The sequence below is a fragment of the Blennius ocellaris genome (assembly GCF_963422515.1).
Source record: "Blennius ocellaris genome assembly, chromosome: 6".
Classification (NCBI taxonomy): domain Eukaryota; kingdom Metazoa; phylum Chordata; class Actinopteri; order Blenniiformes; family Blenniidae; genus Blennius; species Blennius ocellaris.
The window spans coordinates 770,288-795,445 of record NC_137655.1 but is presented as its reverse complement, the minus strand read 5'-3'; the positions used below and the strand labels follow the sequence as shown (position 1 = coordinate 795,445).

The window sequence follows — 25,158 nt, the reverse complement described above, 5'->3', positions numbered from 1 at the left end:
ATAATCTGATGTTAGAGGGGGAAGATGCTCTATAATCTGGTGTTAGAGGATGAAGATGCTCTATAATCTGGATTAGAGGAGGAAGATGCTCTCTAATCCGGCCTGGTTCTGCAGGTTGATTGTACAACAGGAACAGCTCTGCTCCAGCCAGGTCAGGACAGGTGCAGTACCTCCAGCTGCCAGCAGGGGGCAGCAGGGCAGCAGTGGAGCAGGGCAGCAGTGGAGCAAGGCAGCAGTAGAGCAAGGCAGCAGTGGAGCAAGGCAGCGGCTGCAGGAACAGCAGCTCCTGGGAACCAGCGGACCGACTGGACCTGCTTCTGGTTCCTGGAATCCAGAACGAGCTCCTCCTCAGCGGAACCAGCGGCCGCTGCACTCTGGACGGGACACTGAAGTAATCCTCGTTACCTAACTTACTCTCGTTACCCCGGAGGAGCGGTTAGTGCGAGGCAGCGACTCTTTCCTCTTCACGGCCTCGGTTCTGCTCGTTTCCGGGTTCGTTTCTCTGGAGCTTCGTTCTGCTGCTTGTCGGTTCTTCTTGGTTCTTCAGGCTCGATTCAAATAACTTTATCTGTTTAACACGAACATTGATTCACTTCCGTGTTTTATACTTGTTTATATTTATTCATAAGAATCTGTTTTTAATCATTTAATCTTATGTACATATACCATTGTTATTGTTATTATTGAACTTTTTACATTGTCATCAATGATGACGATAAACTGTAGTAATAATAATAATAATAATAATAATAATAATAATAATTATTATTATTATTATTATTGTTTTGAAAATCCTCACTGTCATTTCCAGAACACAGCATTTTAAAATGTCCGGTCAAACCCTGTAATCTGCTGAGTCAGCATTGCTCAGGGATTTTAATGGTGTCCTCCTGGCAGACTGTGGTTCTGGTCCTGGTTCTGGTTCACGTTCAGGTTCAGGTTCAGGTTCAGGTTCAGGTTCAGGTTCTGGTCCTGGTCCTGGTTCTGGTTCTGGTTCTGGTCCTGGTTCTGCTGTATTTTACACGCCGTCTCTTTCCTCTTCACTTCCTGCCGCTGAGTTTCAAACACTTTGTTTACATTTTAAAAAGATGATTGATGGTAGATCAGATCATTGATCCTGGATTATCTGTCCCCTGCAGCCAGATTATCTGTCTCCTCCAGCCAGATTATCTGTCCCTGAAGCCAGATTATCTGTCCCTGAAACCAGATTAGCTGTCCCTGAAGCCAGATTATCTGTCCCTGAAACCAGATTATCTGTCCCTGAAGCCAGATTATCTGTCACTGAAGCCAGATTATCTGTCCCCAGCAGCCAGATTATCTGTCCCCTGAAACCAGATTATCTGTCACTGAAACCAGATTATCTGTCACTGAAACCAGATTAGCTGTCCCTGAAGCCAGATTATCTGTCACTGAAACCAGATTATCTGTCCTTGAAGCCAGATCATCTGTCACTGAAGCCAGATTATCTGTCCCCAGCAGCCAGATTATCTGTCCCCTGAAACCAGATTATCTGTCACTGAAACCAGATTATCTGTCCTTGAAGCCAGATTATCTGTCCCCAGCACCCAGATTATCTGTCCCCTGAAACCAGATTATCTGTCACTGAAACCAGATTATCTGTCCCTGAAACCAGATTATCTGTCACTGACGCCAGATTATCTGTCCTTGAAGCCAGATTATCTGTCCCCTGCAGCCATGGCGGTGTTTGAGAACTGCTCGGTGTTTTTCGAGCTGAAGAACGTTCCTCTCAAGGAGAAGAAGAAGTTGACGTCCATCGTCACCGACAACGGCGGCGCCGTCTGCTTGGTGCTGAACGACAAGGTGGAGTGTCTCCTGATGTCCTCCACCTCCTGCTGTCTCCACTTCCTGTGTCCCGCCTTCATTTCCTGTCCCAATTCCTGCCTTCGTCTATCCCACTTCCTGTGTCCCGCCTTCATCTGTCCCACTCCCTGTGTTCCGCCTTCATTTCCTGTCCCACTTCCTGTGTCCCGCCTTCATCTGTCCCACTTCCTGTGTCCCGCCTTCATTTCCTGTCCCACTTCCTGTGTCCCGCCTTCATCTGTCCCACTTCCTGTGTCCTGCCTCCATTTCCTGTCCCACTTCCTGTGTCCTGCCTTCATTTCCTGTCCCACTTCCTGTGTCCTGCCTCCATTTCCTGTCCCACTTCCTGTGTCCTGCCTTCATTTCCTGTCCCACTTCCTGCCTTCATCTGTCCCACTTCCTGTGTCCTGCCTTCATCTGTCCCACTTCCTGTGTCCTGCCTTCATCTGTCCCACTTCCTGTGTCCTGCCTTCATCTGTCCCACTTCCTGTGTCCTGCCTTCATTTCCTGTCCCACTTCCTGTGTCCCGCCTTCATCTGTCTCACTTCCTGTGTCCCGCCTTCATTTCCTGTCCCACTTCCTGTGTCCTGCCTCCATTTCCTGTCCCACTTCCTGTGTCCTGCCTCCATTTCCTGTCCCACTTCCTGTGTCCTGCCTTCATCTGTCCCACTTCCTGTGTCCTGCCTTCATTTCCTGTCCCACTTCCTGTGTCCCGCCTCCGTGTCCCCCAGTGCTCTCTGGTGGTCACTAACGACGTGTCCTCCCTGAGCCGCCGCCGGCTGAGGGACGTCCTGCGGTTGGGGACGCCGGTGGTGGCGGTGGACTACCTGACCAGGTGTGTGGAGGGCGGAGCTCTGCTGCCTGTGGGGGACTTCCAGCTGGAGACTCCGCCTCCTGAAGCTCCGCCCCCTCCTCCCGCCAGCAGGCCACACACATACACACTGCAAGGTAACACACACACACACACACACACACACACACACACACCTCTGCACAAACGTTTGTGTTCCAGCTGGGAATTCCCAGTTCAATGATGGAAAAAAAACAGTTGTAGCGTTCCAGTTGATCATGAAACTTATGTTAGTGTGTGTGTGTGTGTGTGTGTGTGTGTGTGTGTGTGTGTGTGTGTGTGTGTGTGTGTGTGTGTGTGTGTGTGTGTGTGTTCCAGAGAACTCCACCATGGTTCCTCCGGAGGAAACGAGCGACTTGAGGTGAAACAAGAAGATTCTGACTGTAGTTCAGAGGAAATCAAACTTAGAGAGTGAGATCGTCCTGGATCGTTCTGGATCGTTCTGGATCGTTCTGGATCGTCCTGGATCGTTCTGGATCGTCCTGGATCGTCCTGGATCGTTCTGGATCGTCCTGGATCGTTCTGGATCGTCCTGGATCGTTCTGGATCGTCCTGGATCGTTCTGGATCGTCCTGGATCGTTCTGGATCGTCCTGGATCGTCCTGGATCGTTCTGGATCGTCCTGGATCGTCCTGGATCGTTCTGGATCGTTCCGGATTGTTCCGGATTGTTCCGGATTGTTCCGGATCGTCCTTGATCGTTCCGGATTGTCCTGGATCGTTCTGGATCGTCCTGGATCGTTCCAGATCGTTCCAGATTGTTCCGGGTCGTTCTGGATCGTTCCAGATCGTTCCGGATCATTCCGGATCGTTCCGGATCGTCCTGGATCGTCCTGGATCGTTCCAGATTGTTCCAGATTGTTCCGGGTCGTTCTGGATCGTTCCAGATCGGTCCGGATCGTTCCGGATCGTTCCGGATCGTCCTGGATCGTTCCAGATTGTTCCGGGTCGTTCTGGATCGTTCTGGATCGTTCCAGATCGTTCTGGATCGTTCCGGATCGTTCCAGATTGTTCCGGGTCGTTCTGGATCGTTCCAGATCGGTCCGGATCGTTCCGGATCGTCCTGGATCGTTCCAGATTGTTCCGGGTCGTTCTGGATCGTTCTGGATCGTTCCAGATCGTTCCGGATCGTTCCGGATCGTTCCAGATTGTTCCGGGTCGTTCTGGATCATTCCGGATCGTTCCAGATCGTTCCAGATTGTTCCCGGTCATTCTGGATCGTACCAGATCGTTCTGGGTCGTTCCGGGTCGTTCTGGATCGTTCCAGATCGGTCCGGATCGTTCCGGATCGTCCTGGATCGTTCCAGATTGTTCCGGGTCGTTCTGGATCGTTGTGGATCGTTCCAGATCGTTCCGGATCGTTCCGGATCGTTCCAGATTGTTCCGGGTCGTTCTGGATCATTCCGGATCGTTCCAGATCGTTCCAGATTGTTCCCGGTCATTCTGGATCGTACCAGATCGTTCTGGATCGTTCTGGGTCGTTCCGGGTCGTTCTGGATCGTTCTGGATCGTTCTGGATCGTTCTGGATCGTGGTCTCTGTGCGCTGGTCCTTCACTGTCCACATCAGTTTAATTTGTTTGTCCTCATGTGAAAACGTCAAACAAAAGACTCGTCCTCCACCGGCGTCGTTTCCTGGTTCTGACCAATAGAAATGCCAGGATGTCTAAGCCCCGCCCACCTCAATAGCAGCTTCAGTGTGTCTGGTCTCTTCAGGAGACGCCGGGGAAACAAAACGACGTTGAGACGATAGAAACAGACGATTCTTTATTTACTCTAGCCTGAGCTGAGCTCGTCTCACCGTCTGTCCTCGTCCTCTGGTCCCTCAGGACGGACAGGAAGTCGGACCCTCCGGCGTTCCCCGATCACTTCCAGGTGGCCAAGTACTCCGTCTTCCAAAAGGTGAAGCCGTCGTGACGTCGCACCGTTTCCATGGCGACGTAGCAGAAACCATCATCAGCGTCTTTCTGTCCAGGGGGACGGAGACGCTTGTTGTGTCCTGGAACTGCAGAGCAGCCGGGTGGAGACCGGGCGGAGGTACCGGCTGGTCCGGGTCTGGAGGGACCAGCAACGGTCCAAGGTACCAGGTGACCTGTTGGTCAAATCAAGGTACCAGGTAATCAAGGTACCAGGTAATCAAGGTACCAGGTACCTGTTGGTTAAATCAAGGTACCAGGGAATCAAGGTACCAGGTACCTGATGGTTAAATCAAGGTACCAGGGTTATTGTGGACAGACATGTCCAGGATTGTCCCACTGGTGAGGGACGACTGCCCAGGACCTTTGTCTTTGTCTCCAGGACGTGGGACGGGAGGTGTGGTTCCCGTCCAGCTCGGAGGACGCCCTGGCAGAGTACCAGGACCAGAGACAGTCCCTGAAGGCTTCTGGTTTCCAGGAGAGGACCGGCCTTCCGGACCTGGTCCAGGACCAGGACCTGGTCTCCCCGGTCCTCCAGCAGGTCAGAGTCCAAACAAGTGGACAAACACTGAGGGACACATTGAGGGATTAGTAGATCAGTAGACTAGTAGATTAGAGATTAGTAGACTAGTAGACTAGTACTCATGTCCAGCTGTGCTCTCTGGTCCTCAGCTGCTGGTGGAGGACAAGCTGCTGACGGAGGCCGTCTCTCAGAAGGACGTGGCTCTGCTGGTGGAGCTGGTCTGGGCCGAGGCTCTGGGGGGCCTGGACCAGGTCCTGGAGGGGACGGTGGACCAGCTGAGCCTCAGTGACGTGAGTCCAGCCAACGTCCCTCTGGGGACGCTCTAGAGACGCTCTGGGGACGCTCTAGAGATGCTCTGGGGACACTCTGGGGACGCTCTGGAGACACACTGGAGACACTCTGGGGACGCTCTAGAGACACACTGGAGACACTCTGGAGACGCTCTAGAGACACTCCGGAGACGCTCTGGGGACGCTCTACAGACGCTCTAGAGACACTCTGGAGACACTCTGGGGACGCTCTAGAGACACACTGGAGACACTCTGGAGACGCTCTAGAGACACTCCGGAGACGCTCTGGGGACGCTCTACAGACGCTCTAGAGACACTCCGGAGACGCTCTGGGGACGCTCTAGAGACACTCCGGAGACGCTCTGGGGACGCTCTAGAGACACTCTGGAGACGCTCTGGAGACACTCTGGAGACGCTCTAGAGACGCTCTGGGGACACTCTAGAGACGCTCTGGGGACACTCTGGAGACGCTCTAGAGACGCTCTAGAGACGCTCCGGAGACACTCTGTCACCCGCTGCTGACGTGTGTGTGTGTGTGTGTGTGTGTGTGTGTGTGTGTGTGTGTGTGTGTGTGTGTGTGTGTGTGTGTGTGTGTGTGTGTGTGTGTGTGTGTGTGTGTGTGTGTGTGTGTGTGTGCAGGTGAGCCGGGCCGAGGGTCTGCTGCTCCAGGCTCGTAAGAAGCTCCAGGAGGAGGACGAGGATGAGGAGGAGCACAAGGTGGCGTCGCTCCTGCAGGAGTTCTACGCTCTGCTGCCCCACAAGACTCCGCCCCCTTCTGACCCCGACCTCCAGCTGGTCTCTGACAAACTGGACCTGTGCCAGGTAGCCCTGGACCACCCTGGACCACCCTGGACCCCCTGCTGGGCTCGGCCAGGCCCTAACGTGTGTGTGTGTGTGTGTGTGTGTGTGTGTGTGTGTGTGTGTGTGTGTGTGTGTGTGTGTGTGTGTGTGTGTGTGTGTGTGTGTGTGTGTGTGTGTGTGTGTGTGTGTGTGTGTGTGTGTGTGTGTGTGTGTGTGTGTGTGTGTGTATAGTTGATCCGAGACATCCTGAACGTGAGTGAGGCGACTCTGAGAAGCTCCGCCCCCTCCTGTGTGGGGAAGTACCGCGCTCTGCGCTGCAGCCTCGACCTCCTGACCCCCGGGAGCTCCGAGTACCAACTGGTGGCTAACCTGGTGCTGGACAGGTCAGTTACTAGGTTAATATTAACTAACCTGGTGCTGGACAGGTCAGTTACTAGGTTAATATTAACTTACCTGGTGCTGGACAGGTTAGTTACTAGGTTAATATTAACTTACCTGGTGCTGGACAGGTTAGTTATTATGTTAATATTAACTAACCTGGTGCTGGACAGGTTAGTTACTAGGTTAATATTAACTAACCTGGTGCTGGACAGGTCAGTTACTAGGTTAATATTAACTAACCTGGTGCTGGACAGGTCAGTTACTAGGTTAATATTAACTTACCTGGTGCTGGACAGGTTAGTTACTAGGTTAATATTAACTTACCTGGTGCTGGACAGGTTAGTTATTATGTTAATATTAACTAACCTGGTGCTGGACAGGTTAGTTACTAGGTTAATATTAACTAACCTGGTACTGGACAGGTTAGTTACTAGGTTAATATTAACTAACCTGGTACTGGACAGGTCAGTTATTAGGTTAATATTAACTAACCTGGTACTGGACAGGTTAGTTACTAGGTTAATATTAACTAACCTGGTACTGGACAGGTTAGTTACTAGGTTAATATTAACTTACCTGGTGCTGGACAGGTTAGTTATTATGTTCATATTAACTAACCTGGTGCTGGACAGGTTAGTTATTAGGTTAATATTAACTAACCTGGTACTGGACAGGTTAGTTATTAGGTTAATATTAACTAACCTGGTACTGGACAGGTTAGTTACTAGGTTAATATTGACTAACCTGGTGCTGGACAGGTTAGTTATTAGGTTAATATTAACTAACCTGGTACTGGACAGGTTAGTTACTAGGTTAATATTAACTAACCTGGTACTGGACAGGTTAGTTACTAGGTTAATATTAACTTACCTGGTGCTGGACAGGTTAGTTATTATGTTAATATTAACTAACCTGGTACTGGACAGGTTAGTTACTAGGTTAATATTAACTAACCTGGTACTGGACAGGTTAGTTATTAGGTTAATATTAACTAACCTGGTACTGGACAGGTTAGTTACTAGGTTAATATTAACTAACCTGGTACTGGACAGGTTAGTTATTAGGTTAATATTAACTAACCTGGTACTGGACAGGTTAGTTACTAGGTTAATATTGACTAACCTGGTGCTGGACAGGTTAGTTACTAGGTTAATATTGACTAACCTGGTGCTGGACAGGTTAGTTATTAGGTTAATATTAACTAGCCTGGTACTGGACGTTACTAGGTTAATATTAACTAACCTGGTGCTGGACAGGTGGGAGAGGAGGAAGATGCTCTCTAATCTGATGTTAACTGTGTGTGTCCCTGTCCTTGTCTCTGTCCCGTCCCTGTCCTTGTCTCTGTCCCGTCCCTGTCCAGGAGGGTCAGTGTCCAGCAGGTCTTCAGGGTCTCCAGACTCGGTGAACTCCAGAAGTTCCAGAGGAAACTAGGAAACATCCAGACTCTCCTTCACTCCTCTGATCCCAAGAACCTGGTGGGGATCCTGTCCCGGTGAGACGTCCTGTCCTCTGTCCAGGATGAATGGGTGAATGTGTCCCCAGGGATGAACGAGTGACTGTTGTCCCCCCCAGAGGCCTGCTGCTGCCCCGGGAGCTGGAGGAGGTTCATGGTACGACCAGGAGAGACGCTGGTCTTCTGGGGAGTGGAATCTACTTTGGCAACAGCGTGAAGTTTGTACTTCCTGACTTTTAGCCCGTTACCCTGGGGGGGGGGGGGGGGGGGGGGGGGTATGGTGGCCAAACATGAAATGACATCATTTTCAAAACAATGTTGTGAAAACATGAAATGCAGCATTTTCACTTGAAACGAAGCCTGATGGAGGCGGAGTCAGATCAAGAACCAGCGGTGATGGGGGGTCAGTGGGTCATTGGTCAGGGGGTCAGTAGATCAGTGGGTCGGTCCTGATGGCTCCGCCCCCTCCAGGTCGGCGTTGTTCTACTCCAAGCCCTGCCAGAGCGACGGCTCCCACCTGCTGCTGGTTTGTAACGTGGCGTTGGGAACCAGCCACCACGTGTTTGACGCCGACCCCACCCTGACCGCCGCCCCGGACGGCTACCACAGCGTCTACGGCCAAAGCGTCCGCCGCCGCAGCAGAACGGACCCCCCCGGCTTCAAGGTGAGCGTGACGTCCAACGTGTGGCTCCGACACGCCGTCTGGAACTCGTCTCCGTGACGGCGTCGCCACGGGTTCAGGGGCCAGACGGGGGTTCTACGTTTCTACGTGGCTCTTCGGTAAAAAACTCTTTGATCTTCACCTGCATGTTTCAGTTCGACGAGCTGGTCGTCTACAATCCCGACCAGGTGCAACTGATGTACGTCATCAAGTACGCCGACGCCCAGAACCCGCTGAAGGACTTCAACCCCGCCATCGACATGACGGCCGAGCCGAGTCGACCCCCAACCGATCCAGGTGAGCGACAGTCGACCCCCAACCGATCCAGGTGAGCGACAGTCGACCCCCAACCGATCCAGGTGAGCGACAGTTGACCCCCAACCGATCCAGGTGAGCGACAGTCGACCCCCAACCGATCCAGGTGAGCGACAGTCGACCCCCAACCGATCCAGGTGAGCGACACGCACCTGAGATGCGTCTCAAAGGACACCGTCCTAGCGTCTTCACGCCGCGGTGACCGGATACGATTCAACGGTTTCTTTCGCAATGTTTCTGGTGTCTGTTTCCATGACGACGGAGCTCAGAGCCAAAACCCCTTTGAGACCTGCTTCCAAGCTGGAACCTTGTGTGTGTGTAGGGCTCAGCGAGGCGGACGGCGGCCTGGAGGACATGGTAGCCCCCCTGCAGCACGTGCAGTCGGGACTGTTGGACAGCTCGGGCCGGCTGCTCCCCCTGCAGGCCGTCCATGTGAAGTGCAGGCTGATGGATCTGCTCTCTCAGGTGGAGAGTGTTCAGCGGCTCTCTCAGCTCCTCCCAGGACCTCGTCAGCTCACGGTGTGGCTCTCCTCTCAGGTCACCATCTTCCAGAAGTACAGCAACCAGAGCGCCGCGCCCATCGAGGCCAAGTACGTCTTCCCGCTGGACGACTCCGCCGCCGTGTGCGGCTTTGAAGCTTTCATCAACGGGAAACATGTCGTGGGACAGGTGACGTTTATATTTATCATTATAAGTTCCCAACAACAGTTCCCAACAACAGTTCCCAACAATAGTTCCCAACAATAGTTCCCAACAACAGTTCCCAACAATAGTTCCCAACAACAGTTCCCAACAATAGTTCCCAACAATAGTTCCCAACAATAGTTCCCAACAACAGTTCCCAACAATAGTTCCCAACAATAGTTCCCAACAATAGTTCCCAAAAACAGTTCCCAACAATAGTTCCCAACAACAGTTCCCAACAATAGTTCCCAACAATAGTTCCCAACAACAGTTCCCAACAACAGTTCCCAACAATAGTGCCCAACAACAGTTCCCAACAACAGTTCCCAACAACAGTTCCCAACAATAGTTCCCAACAATAGTTCCCAACAACAGTTCCCAACAATAGTTCCCAACAACAGTTCCCAACAATAGTGCCCAACAACAGTTCCCAACAACAGTTCCCAACAATAGTTCCCAACAACAGTTCCCAACAACAGTTCCCAACAACAGTTCCCAACAATAGTTCCCAACAATAGTTCCCAACAACAGTTCCCAACAATAGTTCCCAACAATAGTTCCCAACAATAGTGCCCAACAACAGTTCCCAACAATAGTTCCCAACAACAGTTCCCAACAATAGTGCCCAACAACAGTTCCCAACAACAGTTCCCAACAACAGTTCCCAACAATAGTGCCCAACAACAGTTCCCAACAACAGTTCCCAACAATAGTTCCCAACAATAGTTCCCAACAACAGTTCCCAACAATAGTTCCCAACAACAGTTCCCAACAATAGTGCCCAACAACAGTTCCCAACAACAGTTCCCAACAACAGTTCCCAACAATAGTGCCCAACAACAGTTCCCAACAACAGTTCCCAACAACAGTTCCCAACAATAGTTCCCAACAACGGTTCCCAACAATGGTTCCCAACAATAGTTCCCAACAATAGTTCCCAACAACGGTTCCCAACAATAGTTCCCAACAATAGTTCCCAACAACGGTTCCCAACAATGGTTCCCAACAACAGTTCACAACAACAGTTCACAACAATAGTTCCCAACAATAGTTCCCAACAACAGTTCCCAACAACAGTTCCCAACAACAGTTCCCAACAACAGTTCCCAACAATTGTGCCCAACAACAGTTCCCAACAATTGTGCCCAACAACAGTTCCCAACAATAGTTCCCAACAATAGTTCCCAACAACAGTTCCCAACAATGGTTCCCAACAACAGTTCACAACAACAGTTCCCAACAATAGTTCCCAACAACAGTTCCCAACAATAGTGCCCAACAACAGTTCCCAACAACAGTTCCCAACAATAGTTCCCAACAATAGTTCCCAACAACAGTTCCCAACAACAGTTCCCAACAATAGTGCCCAACAACAGTTCCCAACAATAGTTCCCAACAACAGTTCCCAACAACAGTTCCCAACAATAGTGCCCAACAACAGTTCCCAACAATAGTTCCCAACAACAGTTCCCAACAACAGTTCCCAACAATAGTGCCCAAGAACAGTTCCCAACAACAGTTCCCAACAACAGTTCCCAACAACAGTTCCCAACAATAGTTCCCAACAACAGTTCCCAACAACAGTGCCCAACAATAGTGCCCAACAACAGTTCCCAACAATAGTTCCCAACAACAGTTCCCAACAACAGTTCCCAACAATAGTGCCCAACAACAGTTCCCAACAATAGTTCCCAACAACAGTTCCCAACAACAGTTCCCAACAACAGTTCCCAACAACAGTTCCCAACAATAGTGCCCAAGAACAGTTCCCAACAATAGTTCCCAACAATAGTTCCCAACAACAGTTCCCAACAACAGTTCCCAACAACAGTTCCCAACAATAGTGCCCAACAACAGTTCCCAACAACAGTTCCCAACAACAGTTCCCAACAACAGTTCCCAACAACAGTTCCCAACAACAGTTCCCAACAATAGTTCCCAACAACGGTTCCCAACAATGGTTCCCAACAATAGTTCCCAACAACAGTTCCCAACAACGGTTCCCAACAACAGTTCCCAACAACAGTTCCCAACAACAGTTCCCAACAACAGTTCACAACAACAGTTCCCAACAACAGTTCACAACAACAGTTCCCAACAATAGTTCACAACAATAGTTCCCAACAACAGTTCCCAACAATAGTTCCCAACAACAGTTCCCAACAATAGTTCCCAACAATAGGTCCCAACAACAGTTCCCAACAATAGTTCCCAACAACAGTTCCCAACAATAGTTCCCAACAATAGTTCCCAACAACAGTTCCCAACAGTTCCCAACAATAGTTCCCATGTTCTTCTGACTGTGTCTCCGTCAGGTGAAGGAGAAGGAGGTGGCCCGTCAGGAGTACCGGGAGGCGGTGGCGCGAGGCCACGGAGCGTACCTGATGGACCAGGACGCCCCCGTACGTCGCCGCGTTGTGCAGCAACACGCGTCCCAGTGTGGGCGGAGTCTTGACGTCTCCTCTGCCCCCCCCCACTCCCCCCTCCCCCGCAGGATGTCTTCACCATCAGCGTGGGCAACCTGCCGGCCGGCGCCACCGTCCTCATCAAGGTGACCTTCGTGTCGGAGCTGATCGTGAAGGACAGCAGCGTGGTGTTCTCGCTGCCGGGCAGCGTGGCGCCGTGGCAACAGAGCGCCGCGCTGAACCAGACCACACAGGTATGACCTCCGCCTCACGCCGGGGCCCCGCCTTAATTCAATTTCTGGAAACAATCGGACTCTGTCTCCATGGAAACGGGGAAAAGCAACAACCTTTATTCAGAACGTATGAATCACATTTAGTTTTGGTTCTTCTCTGGTGACGAGTGTTTCCATGTTTCTGCAGCTGACGGTGAAGAAAGTCTCCGTCACCGACCAATCAGGAAGCTCCAGGTGAGCAACTCCCTCAGTCTGCAGGTTTTGTCTGTCCGGACCAGTCTGGGCCGGTCTGGACCAGTCTGGACCAAACTGGACCAGTCTAGACCAGTCTGGACTGATCTGGACCGAACTGGACCAGTCTGGACTGGTCTGGACTGATTTGGACCGGTCTGGACTGATTTGGACTGACCACAGGCTCGTTCCCCGATGAGGGTTAAACTGGATTCAGGATGTCTAGAACTGTTTTCACTGGTTCTTGAACTGAGTCTAGTTTTCTGACATAATGTCAACTGGTCTTTGGACTCGGTATGGACCAGTTCCTCCACTAGGCCGAACCTTAGTGGACTGGTTTCTGGAGTGGGTTTAGACTTGGCTTGCATTTAGACTGGGTTTAGATGGGGTTATCTTATATTTAGACTGGGTTATCTTGTATTTGGACCAGTTCCTGGACTAACTTCAGACGATACCCGACTGGTTTGGGTAAAAACCTCTTGCTCTCCGCTTCTTTCGGTATTTGGGTCTAAACCTGTGAGTCCAGTCTCTGGTAGTCTTTGGTCCAGTCTCTGGTAGTCTCTGGTCCAGTCTCTGGTAGTCTCTGGTCCAGCCTCTGGTCCGTCTCAGGAGGCTGAGCTAAGCTGACTGTGGAGTTCAGACCCTGGTCTTGATGTGGGTGTCTCTGGTCCGTCTCAGGGACTTCACCCTGGACATGTCGGTGGACATGCCGTTCCAGATCTCCAGTCTTCAGTGCACCACGCACCAGATCAAGACGAAGGTAAGGAAGTCAGGGTCATTCAGGAGCAGCAGGTTTAGTTCAGGACAGCCTGGTACCGTCCCGACATTAGTGTTAGCATTAGCTTTAGCTCCCCCCAGTGGCTGAACAAGAGAACTGCACTTCAGGCCAGCGTCCCCTGAACATGAATAATCAATGAAACCATCACTCACTGTTAAAGGTCACGGGATGTAAACAATTCAAATAACTACTAGAGCTATGCTCGGTAGAGCGCAGGCCTTCGCTAACCTAACCCTACTTTAACCTAACCCTAATTCAAATAACTACTAGAGCTATGCTCGGTAGAGCGCAGGCCTTCGCCAAGCCCACATTGTAACCACGGTAACCGATGGATCACCAGGTTATTGATCCACTTCTGCTCCTGTCATCTGTCATGATCACGTTTCTTCATGATGTCACTGTTTACCAATGGTGTGTGACTCTAATCTAGCCCTACCCTACCCCTACGCTAACCCTACCCTAACCTAACCCTACTCTAACCTTACCCTACCCTAACCTAACCTGACCTTACCCTAATCTAACCCTAACCGACCCCTACCCTAACCTAACCCTACTCTAACCTTACCCTACCCTAACCTAACCTGACCTTACCCTAATCTAACCCTAACCTAACCCTACCCTAACCTAACCCTACTCTAACCTAACCCTACCCTAACCTAACCCTACTCTACCCTAACCTAACCCTACTCTAACCTAGCCCTACTCTAACCTTACCCTACCCTAACCTAACCTGACCTTACCCTAATCTAACCCTAGCCTAACCCTACCCTAACCTAACCCTACCCTAACCTAACCTAACCCTACTCTAACCTAACCTAACCCTACTCGACCCTACCCTAACACTACTCTAACCTAACCTAACCTAGCCCTACCCTAACCTGACCCTACCCTAACCTAACCCTACTCTAACCTAACCTAACCCTGACCTGACCTAACCCTGACCTTACCCTAACCTAACCAAACCCAAACCTAACCCTGACCCGTTCACACGCCAGTGGGTATGGCTCCCCTGCAAGGCACCTGCCAAACCACCAGTGCAGGATATTTTCAGGCCGTCTCCAGTACTATGAAGGAAACCCGACTCTGTCCTCTACCTGTGTCCTCGCTTCACGCCGTTTCCTCCCCGGACGTGTGTTTGCAGAGGACGGACTGTAAGGCGGTGGTGAGCGTACTACCCGGATCCGTCCTGGGCCCGGACGGCTTCCAGCTGTTGGTCACACTGTCCGAGGTCCACCTGCCCAGGATGTGGGTGGAGAACCACCCCGACAAGGACAGCCAGGTTGGTCCGTCCAGCTCCTTCACGTCTTGTCCTCCTACGTACTGAACAGGACAAATCGGACCGTCGTCTTCGTCACACTTATTGTCTTCTCAGCTTTCATGGATGACCTGTCCTCTCTCATTCTCGGTTGATCTCCGCGTCACGGACTAGAGCACCAGTCCATAGCGAGACGTTGAGTCACAAGTACTTCCATTTCCCTCTCTTCGGCCAAGAAGGTTCCGCAACGTGCATTTGACAAGTTCCGACGATGTTCTTCTGTCTTCTGAAGACGGAAGAATCGTTTAAGAACATTGTTGAAATCGGTCAAAGTTACGTTTCAAAAACCGACCTGCCTGAAAAGATGAAAGCGACGTCTTAGCTACGGTGTTCTTCTGTCTTTATCCGAAACACTGAGGTTCCCCGTCCCCGCAGTGAGGTTCCCTGTCTCCTCCGCAGGCCTGCATGCTGGTGTTCTACCCTCGCTTCGAGGTCAGCGCCCGGGCCGAGGAGGTGGTTCTACTGCTGGACACGTCCGAGTCCATGCAGGGAGAGTGTCTCACGACGGCCCGGAGGATCGCCCTGCAGGTTCTCAAGAACCTGGACAGCAGCGTCAGACTCAACGTGGTTCTGTTCGGGACAGGTCAGCCTTACGGTGTGAGTAAGGAAGGCTCTACGCTCTCGTGACTGGAAGTGACCTTTCACTCCTCTTTCAGATCACAAAGAAGCTTTCCTCACCGCTCGGCCCGTTGCAACAGTTCGCCAGGAAGCGGAACGCTTCATCAAGGTGAGTCGTGCTCGGTTCCCCCGTCGTGGGTCAGACTGATGTTCGTCTTGCTCGGTTCCCCCGTCGTCGGTCAGACTCTGACGTTCGTCTTGCTCGGTTCCCCCGTCGTGGATCAGACTCTGATGTTCGTCTTGCTCGGTTCCCCCGTCGTGGATCAGACTCTGATGTTCGTCTTGCTCGGTTCCCCCGTCGTGGGTCAGACTCTGACGTTCGTCTTGTTCGGTTCTCCCGTCGTCGGTCAGACTCTGATGTTGGTCTTGCTCCCTCCCCTTCCTCAGCGCGGCCCGCCTGTAGGGGGCAGCACTGAGCTGTGGCGGCCCCTGCGAGCGCTCAGCCTGCTGCCGCCGTCCGGCGGGATCCGGAACCTGCTGCTGGTTTCAGACGGCCACATCCAGAACGCCGACGCCGCCCTGCAGCTCCTGAGGGACAACGTGCAGCACAGCCGGCTGTTCACCTGCGGCCTGAGGTCAGAGGTCACGCCGAGGTCCTTCTCCCGGCCTCGGCGCTCTCGGTGTTGATCGTCCTCCTCCTCGCTCCTTTCAGCTCCACGGCCAACCGCTACATGCTGCGAGCCTTGGCCCGAGCAGGGGGCGGAGCCTATGAGTTCTTCGACAAAAAGACCAAACACAACTGGCTGGAGAAGGTGAGAGTCGGGTGGGCGGGGCTTAAGGAGACACGCCCCCGTGTACAGAATCGGTCGTCGCATATTTGACATGTGAACTAGGGGGCGCTGTTGTCGGACGGAGCTCCACTGAGCATGTGCAGGACCGGCGTTTCAGAAAAGTTGTCTCTCCTGTTAACCACGACTGTGTTGCCCAGTACCAACGACCGCATTTCACAAAAGTTTTGTTCCCCCCGTTACCATGGAGACGGAGCATTTCTGAAAAGTCGGGTCCCGAGTGGCTTCGAGCCACAAAACTCAAAACGTTACGGATGATTTGCATTTTCACTTGTATTCACCAAACTAAGATAAACTCTTGATACTCGAGTACACCTTTACCCTGTTATGTGTTTATGTATCTATTTTATTTTGTTTTGTTTTGTTTTGTTTTGTTTTTGTTTTTGTTTTTGTTTTTGTTTTGTTTTTGTTTTGTTTTGTTTTGTTTTGTTTTGTTTTGTTTTGTTTTGTTTTGTTTTGTTTTATTTTATTTTATTTTATTTTATTTTATTTTATTTTATTTTATTTTATTTTATTTTATTTTATTTTATTTTATTTTATTTTATTTTATTTTAACATTTTAATTAATTTAATCTAATTATTTTAATTTACTTTAAGTTAATTTGATTTCATTAATTTAATTCAATTCAATTCTATTCTATTCTATTTTATTAGATTTTTATTATTTCTATTTAATTTTAGCTTTTTAATTAATATAATCTAATTATTTTTAATTTACTTTCATTTAATTTGATTTCATTAATTCAATTCTATTCTATTCTAAATTCCACTCCATTGTGTGTGCAGGTGGAGCGGCAGGTGAAGCGCATGGCGTCCCCGGGCTGCAGCTCGGTGTCGGTGAAGTGGCAGCAGTTCGACCCGGACGCCGCCCCCCCCCTGCAGGCCCCCAGGCAGCTGCACGGCCTCTTCAACGACTGCCATACGCTGGTGTACGGCTTCGTGCCGCACTGCTCTCAGGTAGTACGGAGAGTAGAACGTCTGTGTGTCCACTCAACCTGTCAGTAATCAGATTACAGTAACAGACTGTAATCCTCCTCCAGGCCACGCTGCTGGGGAACCTGAGCGGCCGGGAGCTGGAGACCATGGTGTCCACCTCCACCCTGCAGAAGACCACGGGCACGGTGAGGGGGGAGGGGTGGAGGGGTGGAGGGATGGAGGGAAGAAGAGGTGGAGGGGTGAGGAGGTGGAGGGATGGAGATGGAGGGATGGAGATGGAGGGATGAGGAGATGGAGGGATGGATGGATGAGGAGGTGTAGGGATGGATGGATGAGGAGATGGAGGGATGAGGAGATGGAGGGATGGAGGGATGGAGGGATGAGGAGGTGTAGGGATGGAGGGATGAGGAGATGGAGGGATGAAAGGATGAGGAGATGGAGGGATGAGGAGATGGAGGGATGAAGGGATGAGGAGGTGTAGGGATGGAGGGATGAGGAGATGGAGGGATGGAGGGATGAGGAGGTGTAGAGATGGAGGGATGAGGAGGTGTAGGGATGGAGGGATGAGGAGATGGAGGGATGGAGGGATGAGGAGATGGAGGGATGAGGAGATGGAGGGATGAGGAGGTGTAGGGATGGAGGGATGGAGGGATGAGGAGATGGAGGGATGAGGAGGTGTAGGGATGGAGGGATGAGGAGGTGTAGGGATGGAGGGATGAGGAGGTGTAGGGATGGAGGGATGAGGAGATGGAGGGATGAGGAGGTGTAGGGATGGAGGGGTGAGGAGGTGTAGGGATGGAGGGATGAGGAGATGGAGGGATGGAGGGATGAGGAGGTGTAGGGATGGAGGGATGAGGAGATGGAGGGATGAGGAGATGGAGGGATGGAGGGATGAGGAGGTGTAGGGATGGAAGGATGAGGAGGTGGAGGGATGAGGAGATGGAGGGATGGAGGGATGAGGAGATGGAGGGATGAGGAGATGGAGGGATGGAAGGATGAGGAGGTGGAGGGATGAGGAGATGGAGGGATGAGGAGATGGAGGGATGAGGAGATGGAGGGATGGAAGGATGAGGAGGTGGAGGGATGAGGAGATGGAGGGATGAGGAGATGGAGGGATGAGGAGATGGAGGGATGGAAGGATGAGGAGGTGGAGGGATGAGGAGATGGAGGGATGGAGGGATGAGGAGATGGAGGGATGAGGAGGTGTAGGGATGGAAGGATGAGGAGGTGGGATGGAAGGATGAGGAGGTGTAGGGATGGAGGGATGAGGAGATGGAGGGATGAGGAGATGGAGGGATGGAGGGATGAGGAGATGGAGGGATGGAGGGATGAGGAGATGGAGGGATGAGGAGATGGAGGGATGAGGAGGTGTAGGGATGGAGGGATGAGGAGATGGAGGGATGAGGAGATGGAGGGATGAGGAGGTGTAGGGATGGAGGGATGAGGAGGTGTAGGGATGGAGGGATGAGGAGATGGAGGGATGAGGAGATGGAGGGATGAGGAGGTGTAGGGATGGAGGGATGAGGAGATGGAGGGATGAGGAGGTGTAGGGATGGAGGGATGAGGAGATGGAGGGATGAGGAGATGGAGGGATGAGGAGATGGAGGGATGAGGAGGTGTAGGGATGGAGGGATGAGGAGATGGAGGGATGAGGAGGTGTAGGGATGGAGGGATGAGGAGGTGTAGGGATGGAGGGATGAGGAGATGGAGGGATGAGGAGATGGAGGGATGGAGGGATGAGGAGATGGAGGGATGAAGGGATGAGGAGATGGAGGGATGAGGAGATGGAGGGATGAGGAGATGGAGGGATGAAGGGATGAGGAGGTGTAGGGATGGAGGGATGAGGAGGTGTAGGGATGGAGGGATGAGGAGATGGAGGGATGAGGAGATGGAGGGATGAGGAGATGGAGGGATGGAGGGATGAGGAGATGGAGGGATGAGGAGGTGTAGGGATGGAGGGATGAGGAGATGGAGGGATGAAGGACTGACGGTGGACTTTGTGTTCCAGTTTCTTCACAAACTCACTGCCAGAGCGATGATCAGAGACTTTGAGGACGGAAACCTGGAGGAGGAGGAGGGACTGCATGAGGTGTGTGTGTGTGTGTGTGTGTGTGTGTGTGTGTGTGTGTGTGTGTGTGTGTGTGTGTGTGTGTGTGTGTGTGTGTGTGTGTGTGTGTGTGTGTGTGTGTGTGTGTGTGTGTGTGTGTGTGTGTGTGTGTGTGTGTGTGTGTGTGTGTGTGTGTTTTCATATATGTGTGTGTGTGTGTGTGTGTCCAGAGCCGGAGGGCGGAGCTCCGTAGTGTCATGGTGGCCCTGAGCAGAGAATTCTCCATCCTGTCACAGCTGACCAGCTTCGTGGCCGTGGAGGAGCGGGTGGGTGCTCCTCTTCCTCCTCCTCCTCTTCTCCTCCTCCACTTCCTCTTCCTCCTCCTCTTCCTCTTCTTCTCCTCCTCCTCCCCCTCCTCCTCCTCTTCCTCTTCCTCCTCCTCCTCCTCTTTCTCCTCCCCCTCCTCCTCCTCCTCTTCCTCCTCTTCTTCCTCTTCCTCCTCCTGCTCTCCTCCTTCTCACTCTTGTCCTCCTGCAGGAGTCAGAGCTCGTCCACACTGCGCTCCCTGACGTCCCCCAGCTGCTGGCGGAGGAGGACGTGGACTTCCTGCCCTACATCAGCTGGACGCTTCCAGCCAAGAAGACACGACGGAGCCTGGGGCTGAGGGCGTGCAAGGCGCTGGAGGAGGAGGTGGAGGAGGTGGAGGAGGAGGAGGGTGAAGAAGAAGTGCTGGGGGCGGAGCCAGCAGCCCGTCCCACAAAGTCCAGGAGTCCGTCTCCTCTGGAGCAGGAGGAACTCAGACATGTGGACCTGGAGGACGTCATCTTTGACCTCATGGTGAGACGTTTTACCGTCACATCGGTAACCCTATCAAGTTCCTCCAGAACCCTGGAGTCACTCCTTCACACTGACGTAGTTTCACACTGACTGATCTTTTTCATTTTCACAGGGCCCTGACTCCGACTCCGACTCCTCCTCCTTCTCCAGTGCTCCTGCAGTGAGGAGCTCATTCTGTTCCTTGTTTTCTGCAGAGATGAAAGAAGAACTTCCGGCAGAACACGAACTGAAAAGATCAAAGGGCTTCAAAGAAAAACCCAGAAAAATGTTCAAAACCACCGTATCTGCATCGTTTGCTCCTCCTGCTGCTCCTCCTGCTGCTGCTCCTCCTGCTGCTGCTCCTTCCTTCCGTCGTCGGAGAGATGCTGCTGCTCCTTCCTTCCGTCGTCGGGGAGATGTTGGTATGGTTGGTACTTTTTTCGCCAATGCTCCTCCTGCTCCTCCTCCTCCTGGCCCTGGCCTTGCTCCTCCTCCTCCTCCTCCTCCTCCCTTCCGTCGCTGGGCTGCTCGTAGTCGATCACTAATGGGACATGTCCTTGAGGCTGAATGTCAGTCACTGTCACATTTCACTGCTCCTCCTCCTCCTGGCCTTGCTCCTCCTCCTCCTCCGCCTGGCCCTGGCCTTGCTCCTCCTCCTCCTCCTCCTTCCTTCAGTCGCCGGACTGCTCGTAGTCAATCACAACGGAGACATGTCCTTCAGGATGTATGTCAGTCACTGTCACTTTTCACTGCTCCTCCTCCTCCTGGCCTTGCTCCTCCTCCTCCTCCTCCCTTCCGTCACATGGCTGTTTGTTGTCAATCGGCAATAGTCCGTCCTTCTGCTCCTCCTTCTCCGCCTGCTTCCCCTGCTCCGCCTGCTCCTCCTGCTCCTTCTGCTCCCCCTGCTCCTCCTGCTGCTCCTGCTCCTCCTGCTCTTGGATCTGCTTTGGGTTTCGGGGCATCAGCAGACTCAGTGCAGCCTCTAAACTTGATGAGGAGGTCTAAGCAACATCAAGTCCCCTTGAGAGCAGGAGGAGGAGTCTATGGAGCTGGAGGAGGAGTCTATGGAGCGGGGCCTGAGGGAGCAGGAGAAGGAGGCTCTGCGGGGCTGTCGGGTTATCAGGACCTTTCCAGGATGGATTCCAGGTCCTGGATCAGGTCCTTGGTGGAGGTTCAGCTCTGCTCTGTTGTGCCTGAAGCTCCAGCCATCCTGGTGCAGGAGTACAGTCTCCCTCTCAGGACACGCAGCAAGACAAAGACATCAAAGGACGTCCACCACCTGAGGCACCGGTACGTCTCCTTCTACTGGGTCACTCTGCATGCTGAGGGTGGCTCTGAATGCTGAAGGTCACTCTGCATGCTGAGGGTCGCTCTGAATGCTGAGGGTCACTCTGAATGCTGAAGGTCACTCTGAATGCTGAAGGTAGCTCTGAATGCTGAGGGTGGCTCTGAATGCTGAGGGTGGCTCTGAATGCTGAGGGTCGCTCTAAATGCTGAGGGTCACTCTGAATGCTGAGGGTCGCTCTTAATGCTGAGGGTCACTGAATGCTGAGGGTCGCTCTGAATGCTGAGGGTCACTCTGAATGCTGAGGGTGGCTCTGAATGCTGAGGGTCACTGTGAATGCTGAGGGTCACTCTGAATGCTGAGGGTGGCTCTGAATGCTGAGGGTCGCTCTGAATGCTGAGGGTCACTCTGAATGCTGAGGGTCGCTCTGAATGCTGAGGGTCGCTCTGAATGCTGAGGGTGGCTCTGAATGCTGAGGGTGGCTCTGTGTCGAATGCTGAAGACGCTGATGAAGGCTCTGGTTTCAGGACACGGTGGACGAACGTCTTCCAGCTGCAGGATTCGGTGAGAAGTTTGACATTTTGTTTCTAGAATCTGAGACGGAGCAGAAAGAAATGATAGCGTCTCCATGGCAACCACATGTTCAGATTAGCGTCACCACATGTTCAGATTAGCGCCACCACATGTTCAGATTAGCGTCACCACATGTTCAGATTAACGTCACCACACCTTCAGATTAGATCACCACAACTTCAGATTAGACCACCACACCTTCAGATTAGACCACCACACCTTCAGATTAGATCTCCACACCTTCAGATTAGCGTCACCACACCTTCAGATTAGATCTCCACACCTTCAGATTAGATCTCCACACCTTCAGATTAGATCTCCACACCTTCAGATTAGACCACCACACCTTCAGATTAGATCTCCACACCTTCAGATTAGATCTCCCCACCTTCAGATTAGACCACCACACCTTCAGATTAGACCACCACACCTTCAGATTAGATCTCCACACCTTCAGATTAGATCTCCACACCTTCAGATTAGCGTCACCACACCTTCAGATTAGATCTCCAGACCACCACACCTTCAGATTAGACCACCACACCTTCAGATTAGATCTCCACACCTTCAGATTAGACCACCACACCTTCAGATTAGATCACCACAACTTCAGATTAGACCACCACACCTTCAGATTAGACCACCACACCTTCAGATTAGATCTCCACACCTTCAGATTAGATCTCCACACCTTCAGATTAGACCACCACCCCTTCAGATTAGATCTCCACACCTTCAGATTAGATCTCCACACCTTCAGATTAGACCACCACACTCAGATTAGATCTCCACACCTTCAGATTAGATCTCCACACCTTCAGATTAGACCACCACACCTTCAGATTAGATCTCCACACCTTCAGATTAGATCTCCACACCTTCAGATTAGATCTCCACACCTTCAGATTAGACCACCACACCTTCAGATTAGATCTCCACACCTTCAGATTAGACCACCACCCCTTCAGATTAGATCTCCACACCTTCAGATTAGACCACCACACCTTCAGATTAGATCTCCACACCTTCAGATTAGATCTCCACACCTTCAGATTAGATCTCCACACCTTCAGATTAGACCACCACCCCTTCAGATTAGATCTCCACACCTTCAGATTAGATCTCCACACCTTCAGATTAGACCACCACACCTTCAGATAATCTCACGTCACGTCGGTTCCCGGGGCAGGAGGGATTCTGGGATTTCACCCCGGAGCTGGAGGAGCTGATCGGCTTCAGGGCGTCGTCCTTCACCGAGGACTTCCTGGTGAAGAAAGGCATCGTGTCGCTAGGTGAGTCACCTCCCCCCCCCCCAGGAACTCCCAGATGTGTCCTGCGGTGGTCCAGATGTTGAGGGCAGATGTTTCCGGTGTGCTGCAGGGGCGAGGGCCCACGCCGACATCCTGCGGCTGCTGGCGACGCTGCTGGTCCTCCAGATGTTGAGGGTGGAGCAGCAGGAGGAAGGGAAGCTGCTGCGGACGTTGTTCTGTCTGGAGGAGTCGTCTGGTCGCAGGTCAGCTGATCTCCTTTGTTGTTGTTAGTTTGAGATCAGCTACAGGGTTCAGGTCGAGTCTTTTATTTTGATGGAGTCGTTATCAACTGACGACACAAAGCTCAGCGCCGTCTCCACTGCCCAGTGGCTAATGGACAGCTGCTAGCGGCTAACCACTAGCAGCTATCCATTAGTGGCTGTCGGTTAGCCGTTAGCTTGCGGCTAAATGCTAAATTTACCGGTGGGGGATCATGACGTTAGCCTCCCATTCTGGGCTGGCGCCCCCCCCCCCCCCCCCCCCCCCCCGGTGGACGATCCTGGTGCAGAAGCGTTGGACTCGAAGCGGTTTGGTTTGTTGGAACCTCCTCAGGAGGAGGAGGAGGAGGAGGAGGAGGAACTCTGGATTGAATCCCATGACGCTGCTTGTTGTGCTTCAGGCCCGAGTTCTGGGAGGCGGTGAAGAGGGCGGTGGCCTGGGCCCGCTGGGCCGACCGCCAGTACCCCTGCATCTACAGCCGGCTGGAGTTCGGCTACAGCTGGGAGGCGGCGACCCGCCAGCTGCTGGGCTACGACACCATCCCCCCCGCCTCCTTCCTGCAGTGCCTGGACCTCCAGAGGGTCCCGGGTCCCCTGCTGGTCCGCTGAAACCTTCCAACATGGCCGCCCGGGGGGGAGCTCTGGTGACCCCCGAGCCCGGGGGGGGCTGGGATACGCTCCGTTTGTAGTGGGGGAGGGGCCTTTTCTTTCTAATATACACACAATCGCTTTGCACTTATACGAATGTGAGGGAATTCCTGCCTTGCTCAGAGGCAGAGACCTGCAGCACAGTGAAAACTAAACCAAGGTTGTTTCCATGGTAACATGTTATACAAACAGATATTATTTGACCCGCTGGTGTCTGCTGGGCTGCTGGTGCTGCAGCTGAACAGAAGGTGGTGCCTCCACCCGTTTACACCTACTGACAACTTTAAACACTTTAAACCATCCAAGTCTGGGTGAGCGCGTCACACTCTGTCCACCAGAGGGCGCCACGGGGAATTCAACGTGAGGCTCTATATTGCTGCTTTTCAGACGGTTTTTCACTTCTAATCTCAACACTGCCCCCCTGTGGTCAGTGGTGGTACTGCCCTGCCCTGGAAATAAAGATCTTTCTCTGCATCAAGGTGTGAGGCCTGGTTAATCACTCCTAGTTAATCCCTCCTGGTTAATCCCTCCTAGTTAATCCTTCCTGGTTAGTCCCTCCTAGTTAGTCCCTCCTGGTTAATCACTCCTAGTTAATCCCTCCTGGTTAGTCCCTCCTAGTTAATCCCTCCTGGTTAATCCCTCCTAGTTAATCCCTCCTGGTTAATTCCTCCTGGTTAATCCCTCCTAGTTAATCCCTCTTGTTTAATCCCTCCTAGTTAATCCCTCCTGGTTAATCTCTCCTAGTTAATTCCTTCTGGTTAATCTCTCCTGGTTAATCCCTCATAGTTAATCCCTCCATTGTCCGTCGGCACTCGGAGCAACTCAGGACACAACTTTTTGAAAAAGTGTTGGGAGTTAGCAGACGGCCAACAGCCGCTGATCACCTTTGATCTCCTTTGATCTCCACTTCTCATCCACTTTGTATGGGACCTTTTTGTTTTGTAATTTGTGGGGATTTATTCAGTAACGGTGAACCGTCAAATTCCCCAAAAGCTCGTGGACTGACCCCTTGATGATGACGAATCGTCCCTGAAGAGTTCAAGCAATTCCGGTTCCTAGTTTTTGTGAAAAGTTGGTCAAATACGTTCAAACCAATGAAGAAATTCACGCAAAAATATAACCTTCGCCCCAACTTTCATTGCTGACGGTAATTATGTTGATTATTTAGTGAAAAGCTTTTCTTCACTCACTCAGAAATCATCTACCTCAGATCCTATGATTGAAAATACTGAGTTATGTGAGGCTCCACACCGGAGCTCCACACC

The 25,158-nt window shown here is 52.0% G+C and overlaps 1 protein-coding gene across 6 annotated transcripts; it reads left to right on the top strand.

Moving 5' to 3' along the window:
- Positions 1 to 48: 48 nt before the first annotated feature.
- parp4 (poly (ADP-ribose) polymerase family, member 4) lies at positions 49 to 24,367 on the top strand. 6 transcript variants are annotated; one of them, XM_080497848.1, is made up of 35 exons: positions 49 to 391; positions 1,672 to 1,821; positions 2,553 to 2,769; positions 2,990 to 3,032; positions 4,498 to 4,570; positions 4,644 to 4,748; positions 4,967 to 5,125; positions 5,257 to 5,397; positions 6,037 to 6,219; positions 6,430 to 6,581; positions 7,940 to 8,071; positions 8,152 to 8,250; positions 8,504 to 8,696; positions 8,849 to 8,990; positions 9,331 to 9,473; positions 9,546 to 9,677; positions 12,008 to 12,094; positions 12,187 to 12,351; positions 12,518 to 12,564; positions 13,240 to 13,321; positions 14,481 to 14,618; positions 15,054 to 15,237; positions 15,311 to 15,381; positions 15,660 to 15,847; positions 15,925 to 16,024; positions 16,847 to 17,017; positions 17,101 to 17,181; positions 19,005 to 19,085; positions 19,274 to 19,369; positions 19,581 to 19,880; positions 19,993 to 21,149; positions 21,672 to 21,708; positions 22,907 to 23,009; positions 23,098 to 23,230; positions 23,647 to 24,367. In XM_080497848.1, exons 1-35 carry the CDS (start codon positions 86 to 88, stop codon positions 23,852 to 23,854), a joined length of 5,799 nt encoding a protein of 1,932 aa, XP_080353974.1. In that variant the 5' UTR covers positions 49 to 85; the 3' UTR covers positions 23,855 to 24,367. The 6 variants fall into 6 exon arrangements, with proteins under 6 accessions (XP_080353974.1, XP_080353975.1, XP_080353976.1 ...); XM_080497850.1 differs by having other exon boundaries at positions 250 to 391; positions 1,694 to 1,821; XM_080497852.1 differs by having other exon boundaries at positions 274 to 391; positions 1,676 to 1,821.
- Positions 24,368 to 25,158: the final 791 nt, after the last annotated feature.

What these genes read in the sequence shown, in the direction of transcription:
- parp4 (XM_080497848.1), top strand. Translation starts at nt 86, where the DNA reads ATGCTCTCTAATCCGGCCTGGTTCTGCAGGTTGATTGTACAACAGGAA. An exon ending in GGGACCAGCAACGGTCCAAG is followed by an intron (nt 4,749 to 4,966) that starts GTACCAGGTGAC and finishes CTTTGTCTCCAG; the next exon opens with GACGTGGGACGGGAGGTGTG. An exon ending in GGAAACATGTCGTGGGACAG is followed by an intron (nt 9,678 to 12,007) that starts GTGACGTTTATA and finishes TGTCTCCGTCAG; the next exon opens with GTGAAGGAGAAGGAGGTGGC.